Here is a 20841-nt window from a genome sequence, read left to right as displayed (position 1 = left end):
CTTAGAGGATAATTCTTCTGACACCCGCCTGCTGCTATGCTTCCACATTCAGAATATTCAAGACCGCGCTTATACTCTTGCTTTGATCTCATTAATCGAGCTGCCGGCTCCTACAGCTGCCAGGCAGTGGCGGCAGTGTTGACGGCTGGCAACATACGGCAGGTGCAAACGCCTATCCGCTTTCCGCTTTCCACTTCCCGCGACTGCTGCCTGCCTTCCTGCATGCCTGCCTACACGGTCTCTCAAACCTTCTCCTCAATGTTTGCTCTTCTGCCTCACTACCTCCACACAACTTTCTTCAGCTCATCAGCGCAACACTATATCGAGCAGGTAAGGTGTTGTGTGTAAAGGATCACGGAAGCCATCTTCTTTGGCACAGCCTTCTCTTCGCTTTCGTCACTTTATTCGCTTGGCTCATCTTTACGTTTATTAGCTATCGTGCCTATTTGGCCTTCTTCGTGGCTTCACTGAGGCTGCTTAACCATTTCAAGATCTGGTTCCGGACCCTATTGTGTTCACCCGTCTCTTTGGACAGACAAATAGGAAACACGGTTGATGCACCCTGTGTTACAGGCTCTTCACCATGCCTGCTGCGACAACACCATCCCCTCGGCCTTTGTTGAAGGTAAGTACAAATGAAGTTTGGATGTGCCGTGCGGTCACTGACGCTCAACTTGAACAGCCACTCCCATCGCTTTGCATTTTGCCGAAGTCAGAATATGTACACCGGCATGAGCAAGGTACTCTCATCGAACAGAAGAACGAGCTAGAAGTCCTGCTCCGCTTCAATGAGCAGCGAACACTCTTCAAAGCCTGGCCCGTGGCCCCGATTTCGGTTCTTACTACCTCGTTCCAAGTCTCGTGGCTAGTTCTCGTGGTGATTCCGAAACAATCGGAAGGCCTTATATTCCCCAACCTTGAGGACAACTTTCATATCGATTTCGAGAGTAGAGTTGAAATGCCGAATGGGACATTCTCCCTGGTAAACCTACCTGCCACCCGCATTGTTAACCCATACGAAGATACAGATCATCCCGTCGGTATGGGAGTAGCAAATTGTGCAGCCTTCAAGGTCGATGTTTGCAGATCATGGAAAGATGAGGATGGTGAGCAAGTGAGTATTGACTTGATGGCAACAAAACGAATTGCTTCTTCTCTCAACGATTTTGAAAATATCTCTCTGGAAGAAACGCAACAGCAGAATATTACGATTGCTTGGGATACATACTCAAATACTTTCGAAGCTGAGCTCGCAGCCTTACACCGACTCACTGGGGAGTGTCGGCAGGAAAGTCGTAAGGTCAGCGACAAGTCCAAGGCAGCATTTGAGATGATTCTTGATCTGAGAGGTTCCGACAAGACCTTCATCGATCTTCATGATTTCTTCCCCCATCTGAAGAACCCAGCGGCACAAGAGCACAGGATTCGTTATAATATCATTCGAAGGTACAGATCATTCAACCAGGATCACCTCGCTGCATTCAAAGGATTGACTAGAGTTCCAAATGGTCTTTACTTCGTCAACGGATGTCCCGGCGCAGGGAAGACTGAGTGGAACATGGTCGTCTCTGCTCTTCTTCAGTCCAAAAGACGCCCTGGCGCTAAAAGAAGAAGTCCGATCCTGTTCTTAGTTGATTTGAACAAAACGGTGGACGACGCAGCTGACCGTTACTACAAGTTGTGCAAAGAAGCCAAGTTGGACTTGCGCATTGTTCGAATGCATGGCTGGCCGTATGAAATCAGGAACAGCTCAAAGTTGAACACCGGCGGCTCTGGTCAGAATGGCAATGACGACCAACAAGGAACAGATTTTACAAAGAAATTTCTTGCTACGATGAATATCAACAAGACCGTCCAGATTGGACGCAATCCCAACAAGGCACCGACGTTGGACGAAGCCGCTTGGGAGTACTATGAAAAGCACAAAGACGGTGGCTTTCTAGCACTGAAGCGAGTTCTAACGAGAATGGAGGCTGGCGAAGTCTTGGACCATGACAACTGGAAGACACTAAGGATGCAAGTCACAAAGCTCTACACCGCATATCTGAAGCAGACGGATTTCGTTGCTACGACGCCTGTAGCTGTGTACGGTAGCTTCACAAAGTATTTCAAACCGGACATCATCTTTGTCGATGAAGCTCCCCACGCAAGGGAGCTAACCACCCTGATCCCTATCGCTTATTTTGAGCCCATTGCCTGGATTTTCACTGGAGATGTCAACCAAACCCGCCCTTTTGTAAAGAGCGGCGATGTCCGCGATACTATTAAGAAAGGCTTGGAGTTCAACCCATACGCTGACCAGATGCGTCTTAGTCTGATGGCCAGAGCAGAGAAGGTCGGAGCTATCAACAGCAGGTTGTTGATAAATAAGCGTGCGTACGGTAACTTGCAGAAGTTGCCATCGACACTCTTCTACCATGGGCGTATGGTCTCTGGTTATCCAGCAACTAAACAATTCCCCACAACAGTCAAGTACTTGCGCACGTATCTTGAAAACCTTGGGGGCGGTACAAAGCTTAGTGAGAATCGAGCGGTTGTTTCTCTTACAACGAGTAAAGAGGAAACGCATTGCCGCAGTTTCTGGAATCCCGCCAACCATCACTGGGTCATGGAACAAGCAAGAAAACTCCTTCAAGACCCTGACTTCCGAGACGTCACAAACATCGAGCAGCCTGGGCGAGTAATGATACAGACTCCTTACAGCGTTGCCATGCGGCAATACGCTCATGCGGTTAAGCAGTGGCCGCTTGAATATCAGAACAGGGTCGAGGTCTTAACTGTGGACAAAGCCCAGGGTAACCAGGCCGACATGGTTTTTCTTGACATGGTACGAACGACCAGACCCGGGTTCATGGATGAGGCTCATCGTATGAACGTTGCCATCACTCGAGCACGACAAGCCGAGGTGATTCTGATGCACTCGGGGATGACCTTCCGCCTTGCTGGCGGTCAGCGTGTCCCGACGGACTATACATCCAAGGTATGGAACGATGCATACAACGACAGCCGTTTGTTTGTGCTATAGCGCTGCAGGCCGCACAGGAGGCAGAGCAGCCCATGTAAATGGAAACAACGGCTGGCATGATCATGGAAGCTCCTGAGCTAGCTTGGTTGATTTTCTTTTTCTTTTTCTTTTTCTTCTTCTTTTCGAATTGTATTGTTTTGTTTTTGTGTGCGTGCTCTATTTCTGGCAGTTAAGAATTTCGGAGGGTATCAGAGGTGATGAGGCTCGTGTATTGAGTTCCCCTTCTGGTAGTTAGGTGTAATATGCAAATGGTAAAAGAAAATTTGCCCAATTGCTGATGACGTGAAATTAAGACAAGATCGTAGTTCGGTAGTTTAGTGTCTTGGATACCACCAGGCCATAGATCAACGATTGCCAGCGTAGGGATTCGCTTAACACTCTCTGGCAGCTTTACAGAGCAATCTTCGTTGAGTATGGGTGCAAGCCTGTATTGAAACATGAGGGGAGAATTGTCAAATAATCAGCTTGATTGATGAGATTCTATGGAAGAAGGATTTCTCAGCGCTACGCCAGTGGGAACATGGAAGGCTTACGATTCGGCGATTATGGGATAATGCCAGGAAGGCTTATAGTTGAACTACCAGGCTCATACTTAACACTTATTGTTGGATTTGGGGGCCAACAAATGATCAAAGGCCAATGTGCTTATTTCATGGGCAATTGAAGTAAATCATGTTATTCTAATCGGAACTGATAACCGGCTACCTCACTTTCATGTGGTCGTTGTCTCTTATCAACTTTTCTGGTATCCCCTAGCCAGGTGTGTACTGTGTAGACCTCACTCATCACAGCCTACAGGTGCATGACCAGCAGCCAGAGCCTTGACTTATTGGTCAATGCAGCCAGAAAGATAGCTGGTGTTGTTCAGTGAGTACCGTATCACGTACTTGACGGGACTCATGATTGCAGGAGAAAAAGTCATGGACTTATACGGGTCCTGGTACGTGAGGTTAGCGAATAAGAGTCTGATCTACGATTCGTAGTTTACGGCTTGAGTTGAAGACAGCATTTGTGGAAAGGTAATTTGTGATTGGGATACTGGCATTCCATGGCTTTAATACTACTAAGGTACTGGATCAATACTTAATACTACCTATTTGACCTGGTAAGATGCAATACCTACTAGATGCTTTGTTTGTATTACCATAGTTCATCTTATCGAGTGTAAGCAGACAATCAATAATAATTTGGTAGATTACCTGGATAGAGCACTTGTGTCACTCTACAAGTAAGCATGGCAGGCTCAGTTCCAGTTAGCCCGTGCATTCCCAGCTTTTCAAAGAGTCATGATCAATCTGATCTTCACAAAAACAAGATGTTCTTTTTATAGCGTATATCTAAATTGTCATCTACATAAAGAGGGCCTCTAGCTCCCATAGGGACCAGCTTCTCTAACGAGCCCTTCAGGGGTGAGTGACACTAGCCCAGGTCGAGATGAGTGTGGCTTAGACTGCGGAGCTTCGGACGGTACAGTACTGTACGCGGAGGCCTAGGCCATCTCCCTGGCCAATCAAATTTCGCTTGTGTGAGCTACTCTCGTTATGGGAAGTTGAAGGTCCTGAGAGGTTCGATAAAAAAGCGATTGTCAGAAGGTGCCGTGCGCGCTGGCTACCTTCCTATCCATGCTGACGACCACCCCCGGATTTCTTGGTCGTGCCATGCCATGCCGTTGCATCTCACCCGTGCATGGTTCTCATTCTCTTCCCTTTGCTCACAATGGATGTCATCAACAGAAGCTAAAGTGATCATCCATTCCCCTGATAATAGCTCCATCTTTCGATTCTTCGACTGGACCCTTAGACAAAGCACGAGCCTTTGACTGACTCCAGATCGGATTCCTCTCGTGCCTTGCGCGACTGCGACGGCGGCCTCCCGAGACTCGGGTCTCCAGTACAATACCAGCCGCCCCGCCCAATCACCAAACCATCAGAATACGACAAAAAATAATCAACGCTTGATTAGGTTGCCATATCGAGTATCTGCTTCTATCAGCTCTCGCCAGCGGCTGCTGGCTACTTCCGCTTTCGCCACGCAAGTCTTCGATCCCCCCAGGGTCCAATTCGATGGATATATTGCGACATCTAAGTGCGAGGAAGAGCCATGAGACGGGCCATCTCGAAACTAGGGGAGTATTGTTAAGAAGGGAACTGAGTGGTGGAGGAATCGCCGGTGTTGTTGTCGGTGTCATCGTGGGCCTTGCGCTTGTAGCTCTCTGTTCCTATCCATTTATCATCCGTCGCATCAGACACCGCAAACAAGACCATTCTCATGGACTCACCAACACGAACGACCCTGAGACGGGTGAGGTTCCAACGACGGGAACTCCAACCACAGCTGATCATCAACGCCGTTTATCGTCGCAGGACTCATTTAAGCCTTCGGGAGAGAATGTTCGTGGAGGAGTAGAGGGATCTGTCAAGGACTTGGACTGGACTCCCCACGATACTCTGATACAGTCGAACGGGCAACAAGGACTGGATCAACATAACACTGGACCCCGAATCGATACTAATCTGTCTTCGCATCGTTTCAACAATGCTCAGCTGGGCTGCGACAATTCGATACCGCGTTCGGCGCCGTTCGATGGAACATATCATGAAGAATATATGCCACAGTCTATTGGAGATGCGCATGATGGAACCCTCAACGGAACCAGTGCGGACTACTACAGCCCGGCCGTGCCATCAGAAGCATTCGGCATGTTTACAACTGAAGAGCCTCGACCACAGCCAGAACGTTCATGGTCGCGTGGAAGTTCATTGAAGCATAACTTGAAGCAACTGTTCAGTCGAAAGAGTACGCGCGATCAATCCTTCAGTTCCCCAACATCGCTGTCTTTTGCTGAAGGTCCCGAAAACACCAGAGCCACTCATGTCACTGAGGGTGTGCCTCTCCAGAGGATTACTACGGCCGGAGACCCGACTGAGTCTCCTACTGATATCGCTGCGCCTGCTACTGATTCATTACCAGCACCGCCCCATCCTGCCCCGGCTCTGGGTTCACCGATCGCATTACCATCTACTCTACCCAAAGGGACCGCGCCAAGCCCGCCAGAATCTTCACCAGCCACGTTCAATTTCAACGCATCTCAGTCTCCTCCCAGCCACCCCGCTCCCGGTACTGTGAACCCGATGGATATGATGCCGGCTTCAACGGAAAGCGAATTATGGCATAGAACAAACTACCAACTATATGTAGCACAATCCTCGCCACACCAGCTGCCACCATCAACGGAGCCTTCAAGGGACGAGAGACCTGTTGATTCACCCTCACCATTGACACTGGCTCCTAATACTCCCCGGCCTCAGCCTCAACTTCTACCTGTCGTCCAATCACCCACACCCACACAGAGTGAAACTGCATTGAAGAAAGAAGAGCCTGATGAGAGCCAGGATGTCTCCATGTCTGATATTCCATCGAACAACCACTTGAGTCCTATGCCCGACACAGGCACCCGACACCAGAGCTACCCTTCAGATGCTTCAACTCCTCAACCAGGACCGGCATCTACCAACCCCTCATCACTAAACACACCTGCAACTCAGCTCGATACCCCTTCCCCCCATTCTGGTGTATCCTCCGACCATCGTCCAAGCGTGTCACCGGGTAACGGTGCCAACAACTTGTCACCAAAGAATGGCGTATATGCGTGTGACGAGCCTGGCTGTCATCAGGTCTTTGACCAGGCACACAAGCTTAAGTGAGTATTTGCTCGTGAGCATCAGGCAACCTCTTACTAACTGCCCCCAGACATCATCAGCGCTACCATACAAAAGACCACAAGTGCCCCTACCCGAATTGTGGCAAGGGCTTTGGAACCAAGACTCATCTTCAGCGTCATGTCAACGATCGCCACGAGAGGAAGAAGAAGTTCCATTGCGCCGTCCCAGGTTGCGACTATTCAAGACAAGGTGGGAAAGGATTTCCTCGCAAGGACAATTGGAAGCGGCATATGACGAAGATCCACAACATGGATCAAAGATACCTCCCCGACCCTGTGGAGGTCGATCAAGAGATGGGGGGCACATGAAAGCTTGTGTCTACTAGGGCGAACTGACTTTCTTGGTATTACACCAAATATTGTAATGGGTGACCAGCTTTGGAATCTCGTCCCTGGTTAAAAGCCAGTCCAAACTGGTTGAACCTGACTGTCAGCTGTTTCTTACTTTTAAAGAGCGCGCTGGTAGTTATATTTATTTAAAGTTGACATTTAGGCATAGAATTCCAGGTTCGGCATCAAAAGCGACATCGAAGACATGGAAGGATTATTGGCGTTCGGTTGTGGAAAAGACAAACTCGTCCGACAAGAGACGAGCCATGTGTATTCGTTCTCGGGTATCTATTATAGTGCGACAGTTCTTAGCTGATCGGTTTATCAATACAAATAGTGCTAAGCAGCACTGCAATTTTCACCAATGCAACTTCGTTAGCTCAGGTCTTTGATGATTTTCCTCACCAGCTTCTTCTGTTCATCAACATCCAGATTCTTTTCATCCGTCTCTTGTACTGCCCTTCCTACAGCGATGACTGTCTTTGCACTCTCGCTATCAACCCAGAATTTGCCGTTGCGTCCCGTTGCAGTTTCGAACTGGAGTCCCGCATTGCCAAGCTCTTCCAATACCACAACGCGGCCTTCCTGCACACTCTTAGGCATCATGAGACGTCGGGCCATTCCAAGTGACACGTTATAGAGCATTCCGCCTGTTAAAGGACCCAGACCCTCAGACTTTCCTGTTGATGCAGACACACACTCTATCTCTGGGTCCATGTGACGGTTGGCGAGAGCCACACGTGCGTAGACAAGCGCACCAGCAGCAAGCTGGGGGCGAGTTTTCTTGGTAGCGCCTTCAAAAGATAATTGTGGAAGCTGGGCAGGTGCGGTATAGTCGGAGAGAGTAACGAAAAAGAAATCTGCAGCGCTACGCTGGACTGTTCCGATGACGAGTTCACCAACGCGTGGGGTGTACTGCTATGAGTTAGTATATGGGAACGATTCCATGAAAAAGAGATGCCTACCCTTCCTCGAGAGTTCTCTACTCGAATCGCATTCTTTTGTCGATCGGTTACAAGTTGTCCAGCAAGTGTAGGAATAATATCGTTAGGAGGAACATGTCGTAGTCCAGGACCGAGACGAAGAGGTTTCTTAGGATGTGAAGGAACAAGAGACGGGTCAATGCTATCTCCCGGCAGCACGAATACGGCGTCGGATGCCATCTTATATAGTTCTTGTGGTTGAACACCTGCAGTGGAAAGGATGTTTTATTTCAAGCTCGAAATACAATGCGACAGGCTACAGTCCAACAGCCTTGTCGTCAAAAATGGACAGAGGCGGCGTAGTGGGACATTGATAACGATAAGATAAGATACGTACCAATTGCTTTTCCAAAAAAGTGGGCAATTAAAGATTAGCGGGCAGTTTTTTTTCCAGTCTCTGCGGGAAAAGAAAGAAACCCCCACTACTCCATCACCAAATCGCCTTCCAAAACTTGACACTCACCACACTCTTCTTTTTCAACTCGGAGCAGACAACGAGTTGTTATTTTCCTCCTTCTCATACACCAGCCCACGACCTCTGTTTACGACCGACCCTATGAGTGACAACGCTGGCGCTAAGGGCCCTGAGCCTAGTGATCGAGTTGCGATTGGTATCACCTTTGGCAACTCCAACAGTTCTATCGCCTACACTGTTGATGACAAGGCCGAGGTCATTGCCAACGAGGATGGAGGTATGTTTGCGAAGAGGCAGAAGAAACAGAGTCTTTGGAACTATTCTCTGTATCTTCTGTAGTCAACTTTGCTAACATATGTACCTTCGATAGACCGACAAATTCCTACAGTTCTCTCCTACGTTGATGGCGACGAGTACTACGGTGGCCAAGCTAAGGCTTTCCTTGTTCGCAACCCCGATAACACTATCGCCAACTTCAGAGACTACCTCGGACAAGAGTATGCGGCTCCCTTTCCGTTTCAACTTCAACTCTAGAGCCGACATACTAACATGAAACGCCCAGGTTCAAGTCCATCGACCCTACCCACTCCCACGCCTCCGCCCACCCTCAGGACGTTTCCGGTTCTGTCGCTTTCACCGTGAAGGATAAGGCCGAGGATGATGCTTCTACTGTCCCAGTTTCTGAGGTTACCACCCGATACTTGCGACGACTTGTCGGTTCCGCTTCCGACTACTTGGGCAAGAAGGTCACCTCTGCCGTTGTTACTGTTCCCACAAACTTCTCCGAGAAGCAGCGAGAGGTCCTGATCAAGTCCGCCAACGAGGCTGGTCTTGAAATCCTCCAGCTTATTTCCGACCCTGTTGCCGCTGTTCTGGCTTACGATGCCCGTCCTGAGGCCAAGATCGAGGACAAGACCGTTGTTGTTGCTGACCTTGGTGGCACCCGATCTGATGTTGCTGTCATCGCCTCCCGAGGCGGCCTCTACACCATCCTTGCCACTTCTCACGACTATGAATTCGCTGGTGTCCACCTGGACAACGCCCTTATGGAGCACTTCGCCAAGGAATTCCAAAAGAAGCACAACGTCGACCCTCGAAACAATGCCCGCAGTCTTGCCAAGCTCCGACTCGAATCTGAGGCTACCAAGCGAGCTCTGAGCTTGGGTAGCAACGCCCAGTTCAGTGTTGAAAGCTTGGCTGACGGTTTTGACTTCTCTGTCACTATCAACAGAATAAGATATGAGATGGTTGCCCGCAAAGTCTTTGAGGGTTTCAACCGACTTATCGAGGGTGTCATCAAGAAGGCTGGCCTCGATGTTCTTGACATTGACGAGGTTATCCTGTCTGGTGGCACTGCTCACACCCCTCGTATTGCTAACAACATGCGCGGTATCTTCCCTGAGTCTACCGAGATCCAGGCCCCTGCTACCAGCGTTTCTGCTATCAACCCCTCCGAGCTCCTGGCTCGTGGTGCTGCCCTCCAGGCTTCTCTTATCCAGGAGTACGAGGCTTCCGATATCGAGCAATCTACACACCCTGCTGTCACCACCGTCAAGCACATTTCCAACGCCATCGGTGTCATCACCGTCGGTGCTGATGGCGAGGAAGTCTTTACCCCTATCGTCGCCCCTGAGACCGCCGCCCCTGCTCGACGAACTGTCCACATTCCAGCCCCTAAGGAGGGTGGCGATGTGCTCATCAAGATCGCCGAGGGTAACACTCATATCAAGGTGACCAAGCCTGAGTCTAAGCCTAAGGAGGAGAGCGGCGACAAGGATGAGGACGACTCCGACTCCGACGACTCCGATGAGGAGGAGGAGACCCGTGAGAAGATCTGGAAGATTGGTAACACTCTCGCCGAGGCAGCCGTCAAGGGTGTCAAGGCTGGCGGCAAGGTCGAGGTCACGATTAACGTTCTGGCCGATCTGGGTGTTACTGTCACAACCCGTGAGGTCGGCGGAAAGGGTGGTGTGCGAGGAAACATTTAAGAGTCTGGAATTGAACGACTCAAAAGCAGTAACTTGATTAAAAAGCCGCAATGATTTTTATGAGTGGACATACAGGTGGATGGATATCCAAAAGCATGGGTTTATTGGTAGAATCTAGAAGACACAATAGAAAGTCATCGGGATGAATTGAATGAAATTTCAAAGATTTTCAAAAGAACGGGCCTCTTCCAACTAGCTGGTTGTCTCAATTAACTTAGTACTGGTGATGTTTGAACGAAAATGTGAATTCTCGAAAACAGCGTGGACCGTATTCCCATAAGATGAACGATACCTTCCTTACATGACCTGATCGCCTGGTAACCGCCAAGCAACGAGATCGTTTCGCATATCATCCTCTCTGACCTCGCGAGCCCCTTTATAATTCACTTCCCGCATAGGATCGCTATCCATTGTCATGGTAGATGTCATGCTCGCCATACTGCGCGCGTGGTCGAGATGACGCTCATGGATGCGGACACCTTTACGTCGGTTGGAAGGCGTAACTGTGACTGTGGAGAAGCTTTTGTCGCTCGAGTTGCTCGGCGTGCGACGATGTGAAGAGCCATGCGGACCGTTGGCTGGCCGATTGCGTGAAGGTGATCGATGGCTCTGGCTATGATGATGGGGATGAAGGAGGTTATGGGTTATGCGACGGACGTCACGAGCTCGAATAGTATCACGGGCACCGATATCATCATCGTCATCTTCTTCATCATCCGTGGCAGGCGAGGCATTGTGTGGCTTAGTTTTCCAGCCGTTGCCGCCATTGAAAATATCGTCGATGACTTCCTCTGCAGAATGCTCATCGGGCTGACGGCACCACGAAGCAGTCAGGACACTCCGGTAGAGATCCTGCAGCTCAGCGGCGTCGCGTGGTTTCGATAAGTTAGGCACTGCAGCAGCTATTGCTATCTAGAATTTTAGCTTTGGCACACGATGGGCTCGAGTGGGTTCACTTACGTCCAGCTTCGTCCTCTATCTCCTCACCCATGATGCCGCCAATACCGCCAAACACGGGGGCTGTCTTGAGAGGAGGGGCTACGTAGCTGCGTTCGCCATCGACTTGAACCATGAGAATGCTGATTTTCAAGGTACTGTTGACCTTGCTTTCTTGCATGAGATATCTTCTCACAATGCCGTCCTCAACAACATCGGAATCGCGGCGCGGTCGTGACGTGCCACCGCCGTGCGGGCTGACACCAACACTACCGCTACGTATGCGACCAGGCGACGCGACATCCTTGACAAAGGCTTCGCTTTCTTCGACGTACTCGCTGAGGTTGAGACGAACAACACCAAGTGAGACTTTTTCGGCTACACCAAACTCCTGGATAACCTCGAATTCCATAGGACATTCGGCAAGGTGGTTGTTGCGATCTATTGATATGCGGATGCCAGTGACTGTAGTAACGAAGCTGTAGTCGACCCTATGGTTGGCAATTGGGCATTTTTGAGTGCGACCGCGGTGTTCTGCGGTCATTGAGTGAGAGAGGTGCCATTTGACGAATGATTGACCGGAAACAAGTGGCACGTTGTTGAGGTCATATATCTAGCAAGAATGAGCCGGTGTTCTCTAGGTGGTTAAATAATGTTCCATTGCGAGGAAAGATGTACCTTCAAATGAAGGTCGAATTTTGGCTGAGAGGGTTCATTAGCATGACGGTGAGAGGTGACGGGGTGGGAATGCTCACCTTTCGAGCCTTGCCAACTTCAGGTTTGAGAAAGCCCATGTTAGTAGGAGGTTCTGAGGTGCCTTCTGTTCAATGAATCCTCTGTGATTACGGCGAAGATGTTTCAGTTTGATGAAGAGCTCGCTTGAGCGTAGTTGTGGCGGTACCCAATCTTACGCTGGGACTTTTGTAAGGTTATGCTGCAGTATGGATATCACCCAAAGCTATAGATAGTAGGCAGGTGTAGGTAGGCAGAGGATATCATTCCCCAGTATGGATGTAGCGAAACTCTAAGCTCTGTGGGGTTGAGGCTTAGTTAAAGAAACCATTCTCCTAGGTTCTGCCTCTCAGGCTTTGGCCGGACTATGGCGTAGACTCCAGCCTTGATTTGGCGAACGATTCCAGCTCTAGTGGAGGCCGTCAGTCCCTTAGGTATTGATTGAGCTGTCCACGGTGGACCGTCTGGAGGTATGGTACCTAGGTAGGTAAAAGTGATAGACGGTGCAGTAATAATAAGAGTATCACAAATTGCTGGTCTTGGCTGTATGTAGGTACTGTATGATGAAGATATCGTCACATGCCATTCCTTGGACACGGATCACGGGCATCCACATCCCACGACAATAGGGAAGGAAGGCTGCTCCCTGCCAGTGGTCATGACGCCACAGGGGACATCGCATGGTGGGTACGTAGCCACAGGGGGCTGATGAGCTTTCTCCCCGATTCTTAAAGGGAGAACGGGTCCATTCACATGCAGATCATTTCTTCAAGCTTGAACCCGACCTGACGGTCAGCCACCGATGCACTTGTTTCATATAGAAAGGGACATCTAACTCAAGTTTGGAGAACCGATCTCAATGTCTTGAAGTGTCGTAATGCATATCTCGAGCTGCCCTAACTAGGTATCTAGGTAGTTGTTTACTCGCAGTACAGTATAAATGTGACGTGACAGAACATAATGGCGTTATCTATCGCATCATGGTCTATCTGTATGGATGCTGTGATGGGATTGATTCACTGCATATGCCTCGACAGTTGTCGAATCCAAGACGGACTAGCCAACTCCATGTGATCGCACGACCATAATAAACCCATGTTTTTGAGCTGAGGTTGCAAGCGAGGCTAATTGCCTGAAACAAGCATGACCAGGGTCATAAAAACCATTGATTATAACGACAGCTGAGAAAAGAGACAAGGAATGGGCTTGAGCTTTAACAAGAAACTCATAAGGCTGTCAGCGTGAAATGGGAATCTATGCTGTGTGTACCTAGACCAAGCAATGTAACCCAGAAACAACTACAGCCTGTTTACCTATGGTACCTAGTAAGATATTTTATGATAAGATACATGTTATCATTTCAGGGAGTATGATTTCTCCCCCACGCGTGCGCTCTCCTTGGCCACAACGATTCCTGTTCTCTCTCCTCACGGGAGAAGAGATGACAAGAGAGATAAAAAAGACCCGCTCATTTATGACCTCTTCGCTTATTAGTCTCAGGTTTATGTTTCCCGATTTGTCTTGCTTTTCCCTGCTGGAACTGCAAGTCGCATCGCTTCCTGTGGATGGCGTTTTTAGAAAAAGCAATAAAAGATTTCAAGTATGTTAGTTCGGTGATGTTCTTAGAATCGGTCACTTGCTATCAGTCACTTGTGCGAGTTTCGCAATGACAATATGACACTGGAATGGAAGACCAGATATGTATTAAGGTAGCCGTTCCTGCAGAAAAGGGGACGATCACCGTTGAACTCTTGAGCATTTTCATTTCTTTTCTTTTCTTTTCTTTAATCCGTGCTATTTGCGATGTGTAACTATTACTATGTACGAAGTGCCTTCTTCTATCCACTGTTAAGAGTCTCTCAAATTTGCTAACTAGTATTGGATGCAGGTTGAGTTTCAATGTCACCATCATGCTTGGGTTGTGAGGAACTGGTGTCCAAAATATGAACGATCTCAGAGGCCATGCACCCCAAAAGTTGTTGATCCTCCAGAATTTTGGTATGTCATGTTCCTGATCTAAACCAGATCTCAGACCGGGCAGTCAAGACATTCAGCTGACCACCTGATTCACAGGGGCCATAAGATGTGCTCCAAGTGTCAACCGCCTGGACAACTGGCTGAAGCTGTAAGAAGACACTATAGCGTTATTGGTTGATGTGAGAAAGGAACGTTCTATAATTGGTTTTGAATTTATTTGTGCAAAGGATATGGCTTCCTTGTTGGTTATGGTAAAGGGCAAAAACAGTTGATCTTGGCAGATCGAAGACAACGTGGGGAAACTGGCGAACGGCGCATTTGACATTAGAGATACCCTTTTCAGAGGTGATTTTATCAAGTTTCATGTATGTTTTGGGAAGCTCGCAATTCTTGAGACATTTGTTGTCTTTCAAAAATGCTCATCATCTTCAGACCAACAACAAACCAGCGTCCAATTTCGTCCTTAATTTACCTACAATGTACTGCAGCCCACTATGTAACTCACACATAACGTTTGCGGGTATCCGTATCACTAGTATCATTAACTTTTAGTCTTTGCTTCAAAGATGTTATACAAGATTATGTTCAACGCATTTCTTAGCGTCCGACCATGTCCTTTGGATGATATCCCTTCGTAATCACTCTAATCCCAACGCCTAATGGCGATGGAGTCTTATCTCATAGTGAAAAGCAGTTTTGATTCAGCAAACCATCATGGATGGATGACAGCCAGGCTGGGCTGAAGTGGGTTGGAGGGGCCATCATGTTCACTGATATCCATCTTTGACAGCTAAGCTTATCGATAAAGCTTTAATTTTGCGTCAACCCAGCGCGTCAAAGTGAATTCTTACCAGAATCAATTCCATACTCACAATTGAGATACCCATACAATCGCCATTCTTTCATCATGGCTCCGGGATCATCCACCGGAGCCCAATCAGGGATGGATAGCAGAAAGCGAAAGGCAGATACTCCAGCATCAAATTCTCGAAGCGACAACGTTCCCCAGAGGCGCCAGATGGTTCACGCTGCACGAAGCATTCCTGCACAACCTGCTGAGGCCGCACTTAAAAATGGCGAACTCGATCTTCAGGCTTTTGTGGCTGCTCACGAATTTGAGATCCGCGCCCTCGAACAAAGCATGGCGACATCCAAGGCTGTCGGTAGCAGTCGTGCCTTTCAGAAAGTCCCCCGAGGTTTGCGCCGTCGCACGGCAAGCCACAACCCCAAGCGGGTGCCTCGTCGGTTGAGAAAGCGCGCGGAAAAGGAAATGAAGGACGACAATACCCCGGTAGTGGAAGCGCGACGGAGGAAGCCCAGGACAACAAGAGCAAGAATACGAGCTGAGACAGCGCGAAAGCTGGGCATCCTGGCAGCTAGGAAACGGAGAACTAGCTTGGCGAAGGCGAAGAAGGATGGAGATGCCAATATTGGTAAATGCTTGGCTGTCGTTGGACGAGCACCGAGACCGAAGATTCGACGAAACGAACTCAACGAACCCCCTAGACCCAAGACCAAATTTCGAAAGCGACAGCTCAACAAGACCTGGTTACCGACTCACTCCTGGCACGCGAAACGGGCAAAGATGACTGATCCCCTGGATCCTCTATGGCGGTTTGCTATACCATTGACGCCGAATGAGAAGATTTATAGACCAACCCATCGAGCACAGGGCGATAGGGGGGCAGTTATCTGGGAGATGAGCTACATGAGCACAATTGGCTTGTATGGTAACCGCGCAGGAATTGAACGTGTCTTGAAACGAATAGGCGTGGTTCAAGATTCTTGCTGGAACAACAAGGGAAAGAAATGGAGACTTGGAAGTAGGTCATGGTCCGGGACTTTGACTCGAACGATCAACGGAGGGCAGTCGAACGATGACAGGCGAATCATTGGACCATGCACTATCCTGTGGAATCCTGAGTCACAGGCGTCGGAAGGAAACCAGGAACTTAAGGAAGAGAGACAAGTATTCTTAAGAATACATCCATCAGCCTTCCTCGAGCTCTTTAACGAATTATTGTCATTAACAAAACAGGAAACACCTCGACTCTACATCGAAGATCTTCGGTTCGAGATTGGCAGTATAGATTTGTCCGGGCCAGGTTCGACGGAAGCCCTGTTGGCCGTCCTGCACCCGTACCCCGAGAAAGAAAAGGCCAAGAATACACATGCAGAGATGTTTAAAGAATTGGCAGGCTTAACCAATGCGGCAGTTTTACCCGCGGGCGCCGTGCTGAGCTTCTTTGTGCAGGACCCTCGTTTCCATTACCCACCACAGCGTATTACGGTTTCTAAAGACGACGAGGCGCAACTGCAACTGCTCGAAAAGATTGCAGCCTGGCCAGCAGAGGATAATCTAGAGCCGTATGCCGTTTTCGATCGAGATATTCGTCACCGGGCGTCCTGTCTTCCATCACAGAAACAGGTCGATAGACGTAAAAGTGCGAAAACTCCCGGGGTCGCCTTAAAGCCTTTAAAAACCGACCCTCCTATTCCTATCATTCTCCTCGCGTCACGTACAGGGACTGGTACTCAGACACAAGGCACATGGACCTTGCTTGCTCCATGGAAATGTATACAGCATATTTGGTACTCCTTGGTGCATTGTCCTCTGTCGTCAGGGGGTAACCCGCGGTTTGCGGGTTTGAACGAGGTCCGCCAGGTCGCCTTTGAAAGGGGCCAGCCTTGGTTCCCATCAGATTTCCCTGGAAGCAAAGCTGGTGCCGACTGGGAGCTTGAAGAACGCCGGAAAAGAAAGGCGGCTTGGGAGAAGCGACCAAAGAGTAAGAGAACAGCCTGGGAATCTCTTGATCTAGGTGGAGGGAGGAAGGGCGAGATCGGAGATGGTTTCGCTAGTGATTTCGAGATGCTTTTCACTGCTCCAGATTCACAAGAAAGTGAGGAGAGCCACGATGAAGATGCCATGGACGTTGATACGGGCGAGTCGAAAGAGTCAGCACAGGTATCGAAGCAGCGGAGAGAGACTCGCATATATCAACTACGCCAGCTTTCCAAAGACGTATTCACCAGATGCATTAGTGCTCTTACACCACTCACAATACCGACAAAGGCTCTTCTAAGTGTCCGTATATCTGTCGTCTCTAGAGGGTCAGTTACATCCTGCGCTCGCATCTACCGTCTCCCTTCTCGACCTATAACAGCTCCGCAATCCTCTGAGACCGAAGTCCCTGCCACTATCCCTCCTACCACATCGTCGTCGTCGTCGTCCTCTCTTCCATACGACCTCCGTTCCCAATGGCTTTCTCAAGTCCCCTCTTCTACTGCAAACAAAGCCAGACCATCGAAAGCCTCGCAGCCGCGCGACTTGGAATCGTTAAAACGCCAACTTGCTATCGAACTAACCGCTAAACCTTCACTATCTCTACCCGCGTCAGCCAATGAGTCCGACATGAACGGCCATCCCCTGGTGCCAAATGCCGAAGATCTTATTGGTTTTGTCACCACTGGGTCTTTCAGTCTCAGCGAAGGGCATGGTATGGCTATTGGCTCTATTGCTGCTGAGAAGGTTCTGGACGACGTCAGAAAAGACTCAAGCGAAGGAAGATATTGTGTTGTTCGTAACGCAGGCGAAAGCGTTGGGTGGCTTGCAAAGTGGGAAGCTATTTGATGCCACGTACTGGGTGCAGGTGAAAGTCTCTAATACCTACTGCAGACTTTATTCAAATAAGAGTTTTGGACATATCTTGTACCTGGGTTCGATCTGCAGGCACTAGCGGATGTTCGCTTGCTGCGCCTTTCGACAACACGAGTAGAACACCAGCACACCAGAAGCAATAAGATCATTTATGATTAGGCTTTCAAAAAAGCAAGGAAGTGAAAGGCGCCATTGACACTCACTGTTCGTTTATAAATGGGCTTGGTGAGGGGTCTTACCACCCACCCAATACAACAAACTCTAAGCACTTCCTGATATCATCTCTCTTACCTCAAATTACTGGCAGCGAAACCATTACCCCCTTGAACAACTCAATGGCATCCAAAGAATATCCTTCGACCGTTTCTGGCGGATGCCTTTGCGGCTCTGTTCGTTATAAAGTGACCTTCCCAACCAATCACGATTGGAAGAGAGGCGTGAATATCACCTACTCATTCCACACACACTCTCCTGCTAACACATTATTGAAGTGCTCAACATGTCAATGTTCCCAATGCCGTAAAAATGGTGGCTCACTCATTGCATGGCTACACAAGGTGCCTGCGTCAAGCGTTGCTTTCACCTCTCAAACGACACTGTCGCGATACCATGCGACCCCGGATGCCGCGCGCGGTTTCTGCACCAAGTGTGGCAGCTGGCTATTCTGGCGCAGCGAGGCGTCGAACTCGATGAGTATGTCGGTCGGCACGTTTGATAAAGAGGAGCTCAAGCAGTGGGGTCAAAGGTTGTCGTACTCGGAGGTACACCTGTGGTCCGAGGATGCTATTGAGGGCATCTCGGATCATTTCCCTGGTGAAAAGTGGAAGTATGATGACGAAGGGGAGGGCGCTGAGAGAATCGGATAGTGCAATTTGACAAACTTCATATTTTTATTCAAGATTGGAGTTCTATATATCGTGCTCTTGCTATTTACAATATTATAGCCGAATTTGTAGACCACAAAAGAGTCTTGCTGGTGCTAGTGGTATCGCTAAATATTATGACTCGAAACAAACCTTTCCAACGCCGAGTTGATCATACAGCCGTTGACAGAGACTGAGCCGTCTTGCATAAACGCCAATTATGCCCAAAACCAAACTCCTTCAAGTGTATACCTTAGCGGTACACTATATCCTAGTCCTCTTCACTGATCTCGCTCTCATCGCCATCGGGGCTCTCCTGTTGACTATTTTCGAAGTTCTCAAATGCGTCTTCAAGTTCCTTGGCAAGATCGACCTCGGGTTCTTCCTCTTCGACCTCCTCTTCTTCATCCACATCCATATGGTCAGGTCCTGCTTCATATTGGCTGCGGTTGTTGACAGGGCTTGGTAGCTTGAATTCAAAGTCGGGCTCGTCGTCCTCTTCGCCGTCAGCATCATCGCCCTCAGATTCGCGCTGATCCATGAACTCGTCAAAACGGCGAAAAGAAGGAAATGCAGGTGAAAAGTCAGTCCTACGCGCCGCACTGGTATCAGCGCCAGGATTCTCCACCAGAAGGCCGCCATCATCGTCGTCATCCTCTTCTTCCTCTTCTTCAGGAGCTGGCGTGCGTTTCTTGGGTTCAGCAGGCTTCTGTGGCTGTGCAGGCAATGGCACAGGGAGTGAGAGAGCGACATTCTTTGGCGCCTGCTTCTTCTCGGGTTTGCGCTTGACTTCTTTCTTCTGGGTGGAGGGTTTGGCGCGTGCCTTTGTCGATGGTTTCTCTGTATTCGTAGTATTCTTTTCTGTCTTGGCGCCAGGTCTTGACGCGCTGCTGTCGATTTGTGGATATTGTCGTCGTAGACTATCGGAGTCGCCATTGCCAGGCAGTCGAGTGATATTCATGTTGAAAGTAGAGTCGACAAGGTCGAGAATAAAGGCCTCGCGGCTGGGGTCGAAATAGAGTACATATTGGCCGCTGTTGGTATTCCTTGTGCCTGTGAAGGCATACTTTTCATCGTTGTCGGTATAGGAGAGGTCATAGGAGGTCGTTTTACCAGGAACCGAGGGTTTTATGCGGGCCGAATTCGGCGCTTGGTCTGACGAGAGGGTAGGTTTATGGTTGTCTGGAAGAGATGTGAGCACAACACGAACATGTTACAGCGGCTGATCAACCATACACTTGATGCCAGTAAAAATCTCGTTTGAAGTTTTGCCCAAGAGTGCGTCGCCGAGGATAACGGGATAGTTGCCCGTCTTTGTCGGGTCGATGAGACCAGACGTCGCCATGGTGTGATGTGATGCGCGATGGAGGGTGGGAGAATCGAAGCGCAAAGGATCGAGAATATCAATGGCGAAACGATAGCGAGTCGTACACAGGTATCGTATACTGACGACTGATGATATCGCAAATAGTGCGTCGAGTGTTAATCAATATTCAAGTTGACGCGCGGGTGTAGGGGAGGAAAGTCCGGAGGAGGGCCTGGAGTCTGGAATCCGAAAGAGATGGGGCCGACGGCTGCAAGTATGGAGCCTTCAAGTTCAGTATTAGGGAGCCCGGTTAAGGTGCCTTTGCCTTAGTGCTAGTGGGGAAACCCGAAGCCAACAGGGGTGAGAAAGTGGAGGTTATGGACCTACGTTATAACCTAGTACCTGAATATGGGGACTACATACCCGTATAAGAAAGGACTTGGCTGTGTGTCCAAAGTCAGCATATATCAACCTCTCAAAGTCCCACAAACGGAGCGTGATCATTGCGCCTCGTGATACAAGATCCTACTTATTCATTGGACATTGTTTGCCTGATTAACCGCCCCGGGGCATCAACGAATCAACTGAGAAACCGACAAAGAATCACCCAGGTATTCACAACAAAGAAAGCGGCGTGTGTCTCTCTCGCATTATCTGGGGCTGATCGAGTTTAGAAACAAATTGATCTTGAATTTTGAGTCCAATCATTTCACTGATGCTCTGGCGATGGACTTACTTAGATACTGCCCTTTATCTCAAGCTGGACCAACATTAACTTCGTCGACAAGACAAGTTGGTGACTTGCTACTTAGACCAAACGTGCTTTCCTGACCAGAACAATGAATTGGATGAACTGACTTACTCGAGCATCGTTTTCCTATAGTTTTTTACACGGCTTAACTATGTC

The 20841-nt window shown here is 49.1% G+C and overlaps 8 protein-coding genes across 8 annotated transcripts; 5 read left to right on the top strand and 3 right to left on the bottom strand.

The window, feature by feature from the left end:
• Positions 1 to 583: 583 nt before the first annotated feature.
• FIESC28_07553 (uncharacterized protein) lies at positions 584 to 3025 on the top strand (the record flags this gene model as incomplete). Its single annotated transcript, XM_031161693.1, has 2 exons — positions 584 to 625; positions 683 to 3025. 2 exons carry the CDS (start codon positions 584 to 586, stop codon positions 3023 to 3025), a joined length of 2385 nt encoding a protein of 794 aa, XP_031014255.1.
• Positions 3026 to 5088: 2063 nt separating this feature from the next.
• FIESC28_07552 (uncharacterized protein) lies at positions 5089 to 7055 on the top strand (the record flags this gene model as incomplete). Its single annotated transcript, XM_031161692.1, has 2 exons — positions 5089 to 6725; positions 6776 to 7055. The coding sequence occupies 2 exons, from the start codon at positions 5089 to 5091 to the stop codon at positions 7053 to 7055; spliced, it is 1917 nt and encodes a 638-aa protein (XP_031014254.1).
• Positions 7056 to 7451: 396 nt separating this feature from the next.
• On the bottom strand, positions 7452 to 8239 carry FIESC28_07551 (uncharacterized protein; the record flags this gene model as incomplete). The annotated part of the gene is made up of 2 exons (XM_031161691.1): positions 7452 to 7994; positions 8042 to 8239. The coding sequence occupies 2 exons, from the start codon at positions 8237 to 8239 to the stop codon at positions 7452 to 7454; spliced, it is 741 nt and encodes a 246-aa protein (XP_031014253.1).
• Positions 8240 to 8615: 376 nt separating this feature from the next.
• On the top strand, positions 8616 to 10462 carry FIESC28_07550 (uncharacterized protein; the record flags this gene model as incomplete). Its single annotated transcript, XM_031161690.1, has 3 exons — positions 8616 to 8751; positions 8845 to 8971; positions 9037 to 10462. 3 exons carry the CDS (start codon positions 8616 to 8618, stop codon positions 10460 to 10462), a joined length of 1689 nt encoding a protein of 562 aa, XP_031014252.1.
• Positions 10463 to 10759: 297 nt separating this feature from the next.
• On the bottom strand, positions 10760 to 12192 carry FIESC28_07549 (uncharacterized protein; the record flags this gene model as incomplete). The annotated part of the gene is made up of 4 exons (XM_031161689.1): positions 10760 to 11370; positions 11423 to 12011; positions 12077 to 12100; positions 12154 to 12192. 4 exons carry the CDS (start codon positions 12190 to 12192, stop codon positions 10760 to 10762), a joined length of 1263 nt encoding a protein of 420 aa, XP_031014251.1.
• A 2822-nt stretch (positions 12193 to 15014) lies between these two features.
• Positions 15015 to 17738, top strand: FIESC28_07548 (uncharacterized protein; the record flags this gene model as incomplete). Its single annotated transcript, XM_031161688.1, has 1 exon — positions 15015 to 17738. The coding sequence occupies one exon, from the start codon at positions 15015 to 15017 to the stop codon at positions 17736 to 17738; it is 2724 nt and encodes a 907-aa protein (XP_031014250.1).
• A 362-nt stretch (positions 17739 to 18100) lies between these two features.
• FIESC28_07547 (uncharacterized protein) lies at positions 18101 to 18631 on the top strand (the record flags this gene model as incomplete). Its single annotated transcript, XM_031161687.1, has 1 exon — positions 18101 to 18631. The coding sequence occupies one exon, from the start codon at positions 18101 to 18103 to the stop codon at positions 18629 to 18631; it is 531 nt and encodes a 176-aa protein (XP_031014249.1).
• A 268-nt stretch (positions 18632 to 18899) lies between these two features.
• On the bottom strand, positions 18900 to 19973 carry FIESC28_07546 (uncharacterized protein; the record flags this gene model as incomplete). Its single annotated transcript, XM_031161686.1, has 2 exons — positions 18900 to 19810; positions 19865 to 19973. The coding sequence occupies 2 exons, from the start codon at positions 19971 to 19973 to the stop codon at positions 18900 to 18902; spliced, it is 1020 nt and encodes a 339-aa protein (XP_031014248.1).
• Between the last annotated feature and the right edge of the window lie 868 nt (positions 19974 to 20841).

This window comes from Fusarium coffeatum (genome assembly GCF_003316985.1).
Source record: "Fusarium coffeatum strain FIESC_28 chromosome Unknown BRIP53273_contig_168, whole genome shotgun sequence".
NCBI lineage: Eukaryota > Fungi > Ascomycota > Sordariomycetes > Hypocreales > Nectriaceae > Fusarium > Fusarium coffeatum.
Note: the sequence above shows the minus strand (reverse complement) of the source record. Positions and strands in the feature narration are given on the sequence as shown.